The 8896-nt window shown below is 42.6% G+C and overlaps 1 protein-coding gene across 1 annotated transcript; it reads left to right on the top strand.

The window, feature by feature from the left end:
* The first annotated feature begins 7720 nt into the window (after positions 1–7720).
* TASL (TLR adaptor interacting with endolysosomal SLC15A4) lies at positions 7721–8638 on the top strand. The gene has a single exon (XM_068532469.1). It carries the CDS (start codon positions 7721–7723, stop codon positions 8636–8638), a length of 918 nt encoding a protein of 305 aa, XP_068388570.1.
* The last annotated feature ends 258 nt before the right edge of the window (positions 8639–8896 follow it).

The raw sequence follows: 8896 nt of genomic DNA, 5'->3' as shown, positions 1-8896 counted from the left end.
AGGGTGGTGGTGGAACGGGGGATGGATAAGGAGCCAGGGCTCTCAGGACAGAAGAAGAAAGGCACAAATGCCTGGGATGGGCATGGGATTTGGGAGAGCTGGGAGGAGTTCAGCATGGCTGGGGTCCTGGGTCTTGTGGGAACAGGCAGAGGTAAGATGAAGAAGGCAGATAAGAACCATGTATCATGAGGGCCTAACGTGTGTGGACTTTATCCTGGAGGTAATGGGGAGCTGCTGATATTTAAACAGGGCATCTGTAATATTAAATTACTCTGTGGTTGAAAAATTAAGGGCAAGATGATGCCAGGCTATAGCGGTGGGAATGGTTAAGGAAACTGTTCATATGGTTAGATGAAAAGAGCAGAGGATAAATTATTTGTGTATCTCAAAGACATATGAACATTGATACACAATTGAGACATGTGTGTAGCCCTGTGGGGTGGGCACTGGCTGTCTTCTTGGAGCTCTTCTTTCTGTACTTCACTGCACCTTCCTTCCTTTATTCGGCAAGGGTTGTTATTAAAATGGAGTCAGGGCGGGTACCCTTTTCCTGGAAGGACTAATTGCTTGTCATGATTGTGTGATATTAACTGCTCTCAACTAGGCAGTAGGGTGATATGTTTAAGAACAGATCACACACTTTGGGGGTTAGTAAATTTGGACTTGAATCTTCCCCCTACTACTTATTTGCTTTGTGACCTTGGGAAGGTCATTTGTACTATCTTAATCTCAGTTTTCTCATTTGGAAAACCCGGATTATGATAACATCTAACAGTGCAGTGTTGTTGGAAGATTAGGGGTAATGTCTGGAAAGCACCCAACACAGTTGCTATTATTATTGTGCCCTATCTCAATTACTGCATCTGCTTTTTGACTTAGGTCAAGGATAGGCAAGCCATAGCCTATAGGTCAAAGTGGCCCTTTGCCTGTTTTTGTAAATAAAGTTTTATTGGAACACAGCCATACCCATTTGTTTACATATTGTCTGTGGCTGCTTTCCTGCTATGATGGCAGAGTTGAGTAGTTGTGATAGAAACCTAAAATATTAAATATTTGGCCATTTATAGAAAAAGTTTGCTGATCCCTAAATTAGGTTTTTCCAAACATCCCCTCTTATAAATTTTTTCCCTCTTTAGTTTTTCTCTTTGAATCCATGCTTGTGTTGTTTGAGTGTAAATTAAAAGTATGTCTATATTAGTAGTCTCCAGCCTCATCAACTACTGGTTTTCTCCCAGACTACTGACACAACACAACTCCAGTGGTGACGGTCAGCTGGCCATGAAGTCTACACACTTAGAGGGGCTCTACCAGGAATGACCAGCTGAATGGAACCAAAGCTTTTTTTCAAGCACCTCTGGAAAGCTATTGGATCATCCTTGCCCCTTGGGATTATGGCTCAGAAGGGACTGGGTAGTCAAGCTCTTCCTGGAGGTGTCCTCTAGCTTTTTCACTTATTTGTAGGGTCTTGAAATGCACAGTTTTGGGGATCTTGTTGCTCTTGGTCAGTTCCATCAGCTGACCGGCCCTCACATGGAGAATCAGCAGAGAATCTCGATGGCGTGGCGGCTCCTCGTGCCTCTCACCTCCTCCTCCCCAGAGATGCACACCTGACCTTGGCAGGGCTCTGAGCCTCTACAGGCCAGTGACTTGACCCCAAAGGCCCAGATCTTGTATCCAAGGCCCCAATTTGGGGCAGCCACAGATTGTTTTTCCTTTTTCTTTCTTCCCTTTTTTATTTTTTAAATGAGAGCTGCTTATTTCTTCACTCATTTGAAAAAAGAAGTGGGGGGAAGAATCCAAAACAGAACAAGCTCTTCTGCCTTATTAGCCTTTTATCAGAAAGACAAACAACATTTGGGAATAATAGCCTCTCAAAGTTAGAAAATGGAGTCCAAACTTAACCTTAGGGCCAAGAGCATTTTTTTCTAAGTCTAAAGGTATGCTTTCCACTGTTGAGTACTGTTAAGTGATGTTACTCTTTAAAATATTTGCACTTCATACTTTTGTATTGTTTTAAGGACTTGTCTTGTTAAGCCATTTCTTCAAAAAGTCCCATGAAAATGATAAAGGACTACAAAAGTTTAAAAAATCCTATGGGGTTTCTACTTCAGTGGTTTATTTGCTGTGGTATTTTATTAAAAAATATTTATTTAGAAAAAAAAAGTATTTCTATGTACAGAGTTATAACAACAGTTTTCTGAAATCCAAGTAAATGATTTAACAAGGTGCGGGACTTCAGCACATATTTCTAAGTTGTGAATTTGCACATCAGGTTAAGTTCGGTATTCCCCTGTCTGGTGATGATTAACGGAGGCTAAATTTGCCTAGAACATCTCATCTGCAAATGTCCTTGAGAGTCTTTTCCTTCACACTTAATCAGTCATGGAGAATTCCAGATATATCTCTATCTCTGTCTCCATCTTCTCTATGACGAGAAATAAAAATTCAAGCAATAAAATATCTTTGAACAACTGAAGTAATCCATGGGCTTAAGTTTTATTGTCTCAGATAAAATTAAGTCAAATACGTTAACGTTTGTTTGAAGTATATCTTTTATAATACCTTTGAAGAGTGAGGTCTTCTAAGAATTTTATAATCAATGAAATTTATTAAGGAAAATGCCAACAATTAATCAAAATAAACCCAAATAACTTTCTCTATTTTAAAATTCTAAGATGCCATGATATGTAGTACTATTTTTTAAAATTAATTTATTTTATTTATTTGTTTTTGGCTGCTTGGGTCTTCGTTGCTGCGCATGGGCTTTCTCTAGTTTGCGGCAAGCAGGGGCTACTCTTCGTTGTGGTGCGCGGGCTTCTCATTGCGGTGGCTTCTCTTGTTGTGGAGCACAGGCTCTAGGCGCGTAGGCTTCAGTAGTTGTGGCTCATGAGCTGTAGAGTGCAGGCTCAGTAGTTGTGGCGCACGGGCTTACTTGCTCCGCCGCATGTGGGATCTTCCCGGACCAGGGCTCGAACCCGTGTCCCCTGCACTGGCAGGTGGCTTCTTAACCACTGTGCCACCGGGGAAGCCCTCTAGTACTATTTTTATTCTAGTGGTACATTAAAGGGTTTTCATAAAGATCAATGAGTTAACATGTATAATTTGTGTGTTTCACACATTATTACTCTCTCCATAGCTTGAGAAAAATCTTTCAAAAGCTGCTTTAGCATGCTCTCTGCTGCCCTCTGCTGCTAGCTTTCAGAAACTGATTTTGATTCTGAGTAATGCTCACCTCACTTGTTTCTCTTAACATAGTCAAAACGCCATGCAATATTAAAGTTTGAGGGGACTCTTTAATTTAATCCCACGTTCTCCATTTACAGATAAGAAGTTGAGTCTCTAAGAGGTTAAATGACATGCGAGCATGGGCTGTTTTCTTTTCTTTCTTTTTTTGGCCACGTGCATGGCCTGCAGGGATCCCCGACCAGGGATCGAACCCGGGCCCCCTGCAATGGGGGCGTGGAGTCCTAACCACTGGACCACCAGGGAATTCCAGTGGGCTCTGTTTTCTGACTGACAGCATTTGAATGCTTGGTGGCTTTGGACATATTACTTAATTTTGACACATATAAAATGAGGATAATAATAGTACCTACATCTTTGAGTTTTTGTGGGGATCCATTGATTCAGTACATAAAAAGCACTTAGTGTCTGGGTTGTAGCTAGTACTAAATGCTAGCCCTGTTACAGACCTGCCATTAACTACACTAAAACCACAGCTAGTGGCAAGGTCAGAACTAGAATTCTAGTGTCTTGACTACCAGTTCAAGAATTTTTTTTTTGCCTTAATGAGGCTGAATAACAACTAAATTTTACCTTTGAATGTAGATTTTTAAAATGTGACCTGTTCACATTTGAAGCTCTTGTAGTCTCTACAAAGCTACCGACACTGCAGCTCCTGTGGCTCATTGCTCCTTGTACTGTTCAAGGCAGGTTCCCCACAGAAATGATTACACTCACAAGCTCCTCAAGCCCCCAGACAGAAAATCCTACAGCCCACACTTGGGAGATGGTTTCACTGTTGACTCTAAGTCACCCCTCTAATGAGCTCCCTGCCTGAATCTCCAATGCACAGTTAGACGCTTGCACTCATGTCAGACTCAAGAGGAACTAAACTAAGCCCATCAGCTCTGTTCCCGGCTCCTTCTGGTCTCCCCGTTTTGGTCAGTGCTGGTGCCATTTGCCAGCAGGCCTAGACTCGGTTACTTCTGACTCCTCTCGCTCCTTCACTACCAAGTCCAGGAGTCATGGCCTCTCAAGTTCATTCCTTCTCTTCCTTTCCTGCTACTTTCCTCCGGGTTCCTGTCCCAATCACCTCAGGTGGGCATGAATCCAGCAGCCTCCTAACTCAAGTCCTTGACTCCAATCCTGCTGCAATTCCTCTTGCCCTTTACTGACAGATCACATCATGCCTTGAATAAGTTTGGTTACCTTCCAGAGCTTTGTACTGCCTTCAGGGTAAACTGAATGTCCTCAGCCTTCCACGTCTCAACTTACCTCCCTGACCTTATCGCCCACTCCTCTTTCGTAGGAATCTTTTCCTTTAGGCATGGGTGTATCTATCCCTAGATATTAGGACCTATTTTCTGCTTTTCCATCATGGGACCTACCACTGTACTGGTCTGCCTTGGGCTCCACACATGAGAAGGGTAGGTCTCTTATTCTACCAGAATTAAGGTGCCAACAAAGTTCTCAGTCCACGACAAATGGGGCAAAGGGCTCATTCAATACTCAAAACAAAATCCTGGACCGGCTTCCTTTACTGTGGTGAAGGAGTGGAGATTACCCAGAGGAGTCATAAACATCATCCACATAAAGTGAGAGAAGAATCCACTAGGGCTGATTTTTTAATATGAAAAGAAATATGATAAACAGTAGGCGATCTGGGATAACGACTGAATGGGAACAAGGGTGATTCTCAAGAGTGATTCTGCATTATCACCTTCACTATCTTCTAAGTCTGTGCTGTCCAGTATCTTAGCCATGTGGTATTTTTTAATAATTTAAATTAAATAAAGTTAATTCATTAATTAATGACATTCAGTTTCATTGGCCACATTTCAAGTGCTTAATAGCCACATGTGGCTATTAATATTTTGGACAGCACATATATAGATCATTCTACCATCCCGGAAAGTTCTGTCGGACTGCACTGCTTTGAGATTTTTCATTTGCTTCTTGAAGTCATTCACCCAGGCCTACTGCTTTCCAGCTTCTAAAATGTAACTGCTCTAGTCTCTTCTCTTGTTCTCCTTTTTCTTGTGTATTATATTTTAAAAAATCATTTAATGTTGCTTTAGTGAAGTTTGGGGGAAGAAAAAATACAGATATACGCCTAATCTGTTATTTTTCCTGGAAATCTTTGCTTTTCTCTACCTCAATGTGATCTTGCTTTTGAGCTCACATTCTGAGTAATCACTGTTAAGCAGGCTCTCCTCAGCCACTTCAGGGGTCCCTCCAGCTTGGGTTTGCCTCTAAGTTCCAGCTTGCTTCCATAAAGCCATAGGGTCAGCTGGGGATGTGTGTGTGGTGTGTGGGGTCGGCATTTCTGGCTGTCGTCATGTAGTCACATTGGCATTCATGGTGACTTGTCACTCTCCTGGCCCCTGGTTAACAGTCTATAAACATCATGTCTGCAATCTTCCCATCTGCAGTCGAGGTCTTCTCCAGGTTTGCAGGCTCTGGGCAGCATGCTGGTACGTGAGCAGACTTCATGAGGCAGCCTCAGGCCTGTCCACCCAGGCATTCCATGCTGGGCAGGAGAGAAGAGAGACTTCCTGCTTCCTCAGGTTCTACGTGGGAGGTAGGGCACAGGCCTCTTCTACTCTGGGCTCCCCAGATCCATCTGGAGCGGTACTCTTTCCCTCCACAGGGATTCCATCCATTGAGTCTATTGTTGATATGTCAATATTATGCCCTAAGTCATTTAGGGTTCTGGATTCTGAAGTTTAAAAGCTCGGTTATGGTATCTCAAAAGCCACTTCTCTAAAACTATGATTTCTGCCAAGAGGTTCTGAAGCCTATTTAGCAACTCAAAAGTAGAGAGTTGTGTTTTTGCTCTGGTTTTCCACAATGACATTCTGAGGTCTTGAAGGTGGAAGGCCCTACTGGCAGCTGGGGTGGGGTGGAGCGGGAGGGTCGTGAAGTAACTATCACTAGTAAGCCTTTATGATAAACTTTCTTGCTCTGTTAACTATTTTCTCACGTATAGAAGATGTGCCTTTTCGCCTGGATGTTCAGTTTGTTGAGAGCAGAACCGCATTTAAAAAGCTTTTTCAGGAAAGAACATTTTCTTACCCTTATAAGGGTGTCCAGCATACAAAAATTACTTCACGGATTTGTTGAAGACCTTTAACTTTGTATCTTCATGGTACGTGACAGTGCCTGGAATGGAGTAAACATTTAAATAATTGATAAATTTGCTCAATATATCTTGGAATAGTTCCCCAAAAAGAAATAAACACTGAAAATATTACCCTTACACAATCGAAACAATTATACTAATTATACTGCATTAATAATATTAACTTTATACAATGAAAAAGTTTACTTGGGAAATAACTACATGACTATAAAAGAGAGGCTAAAATTTAAAAAAAAGAGGATCCTTAGGATTAAAGTAATCCTTTTCTAATTTGACTTGTCAATTTCAGACTCAAGTTGATGGGTCTGTTTTCGAAGCCCAGCCCTCGGGGCCGAAGAGGACCAGTTCTCTTTGCTTTCGTCTACTGCTCCATTGCCAGGCGTACCAGCACATCCCTTTTTTAGAAAATGCAGCTGCTGGCTTCTAGCCTATTCTAGCCACCCCAGAATCCAGTGACAACTGCTGAAGATGGAGGGGTGGCACAGGTGGCGGAAAAGCTCACAGTCAGGAAAGCTCCTTAGTAACTAGGGTAGAGGTAAAAACGTCAGTCGGACACAGGGACATTTCCAGGACATATCGTAAAAACTGGGAGGGATACAGCAAGAAAGCCATCCTGGGCAGCAAAGGTAGACGAGGCTTCATGGTCCTTCATGACGGGTTGATGGTGAATTAATTTCATACCATGCTGCTGCTGTTAATTATTTAATTCAAGTTAAGTATCTTTTGATTCCCTCCTAAATGCAGACAACTGTGCTAGCTCCCAGGGATAAACTACAAAGATAAGTAAGATATAGCTTTTATTTTCAGTAGACTCTGCCATAAATTTCCTCATTTTTTCATAAACCACTAGCTATGCTGCTTCCCCAGTTTGCAGCTTCTCAATCACTCTCCATTTCCTTCGGGGCAGAAGGCAAATGCCCTTGCCCGACTCCCAAGGCCCTTCAGGACCCAATTCCAGCCTGTTTCCCCAGTCCTTTCTGCTTATGCTGTGTCTTATATATGCCAAACAGGCCATGTCACCACATTCTCTTATAACTCTGTGCCTAGGGATGGAACTCCTAGCCTTCAGTTTAGTTGAAATGTCACCTTCTCTGAAACATATCCTGTCATTTCTCCTCCTTCGCCCCCAGGTTGTTAATGAGAAACTTCTTGAAGGGTGGAACTGTGCCCATTTCATCTTTATACTTCCAACACATGCCATGGCCCTGGCGCACAGCAGGCACAGAATGAGTACTAGCTTGGGGAATGAATGAAATGAACTTATTTTATTGTCCTTTACTTTTTTTGATAGAACAACTGCCAATTTATAAAACTCCAGTCTTCTTTTCCCCCATTGTTACTAACTCCCTTTCCAGAATGCTGTCAGAAGGGTATCTCAGTGGACTTGCTTACCGGAGTGACATCCAGTGGAGCTGTACATCTTATAATGAGCAGGTGACTGAGGAAAAGGAAGAGGAGAGAGAAGCCACAGCTGCTGCTACTCTTTCCTACTCCTCCGTGGATGAAACACAAGTCCGAAGTCTCTATGTGAGATGCAAATCCTCAGGCAAGTTTATTTCTTCAGTGCATTCAAGAGAGAGCCAACACAGTAGAAATCCGAGAATCACAGTGGTGCAGACAAACCCCAATCCCGTGTTTGAAAGCCCAAACTTGGCCGCAGTTGAACTATATAGAGACCCCGGCAGAGAGACCTACTTGGTTCCACCTTCCTGCAAGAGTATCTGCAAGAATTACAATGACTTACATATTGCAGGGGGCCAGGTGATGGCCATTAATTCAGTGACAACAGATTTTCCCTCTGAGAGCAGTTTTGAACATGGCCCTTTGCTGAAATCGTCTGAGATTCCTTTGTCCATGGAGGATTCCATTTCCACTCAGCCCAGCGACTTCCCACCCAAACCTATCCAGCGGTATTCATCCTACTGGAGAATAACCAGCATCAAAGAGAAAAGCAGCCTGCAAATGCAGAAGCCTATTTCGAATGCAGTGCTGAACGAATACCTGGAGCAGAAGGTGGTAGAGTTATACAAGCAGTACATTATGGACACTGTGCTTCACGACAGTTCTCCTACCCAGATTCTGGCATCTGAACTCATCATGACAAGTGTGGACCAAATTAGTATTCAAGTCTCTAGAGAGAAGAACCTGGAGACCTCAAAAGCCAGGGATATAGTCATTAACAGCCTTTTACAGTTGGTGTCAACTGATGTCAGCACTCCTGAAATCAGCACTCCGAGTCTCCATATTTCTCAGTATAGTAACGTGAACCCATAGAAAGGATGCTTCTGTTCCTCTTTCTCAACTACTCAAATCCTAAGCAACAATTATTCACTTATTCTGACAATGCGCAGGAAGGGGTTGTCGAGAGCTAGATAAGTAAAGGTTGGCTGGAGGTCAGGTATGGATTAAGAGGAAATCTCATAATATTACACGTGAAGGAATGTAGGGAGAGGAGCTATAATGACTTCAAAGCAAGGGTTGTAGAGCAACAAAGCAAAAATAAAAATGATCAGAAAAGAGATTCATTTAAGG

This window comes from Eschrichtius robustus, chromosome X (assembly GCF_028021215.1).
Source record: "Eschrichtius robustus isolate mEscRob2 chromosome X, mEscRob2.pri, whole genome shotgun sequence".
In the NCBI taxonomy this organism is placed as follows: Eukaryota; Metazoa; Chordata; class Mammalia; order Artiodactyla; family Eschrichtiidae; genus Eschrichtius; species Eschrichtius robustus.
This window is presented reverse-complemented; position numbering and strand designations above follow the sequence as displayed.

Coding starts and splice junctions, on each gene's coding strand:
- TASL (XM_068532469.1), top strand. CDS start 7,721: ATGCTGTCAGAAGGGTATCTCAGTGGACTTGCTTACCGGAGTGACATC.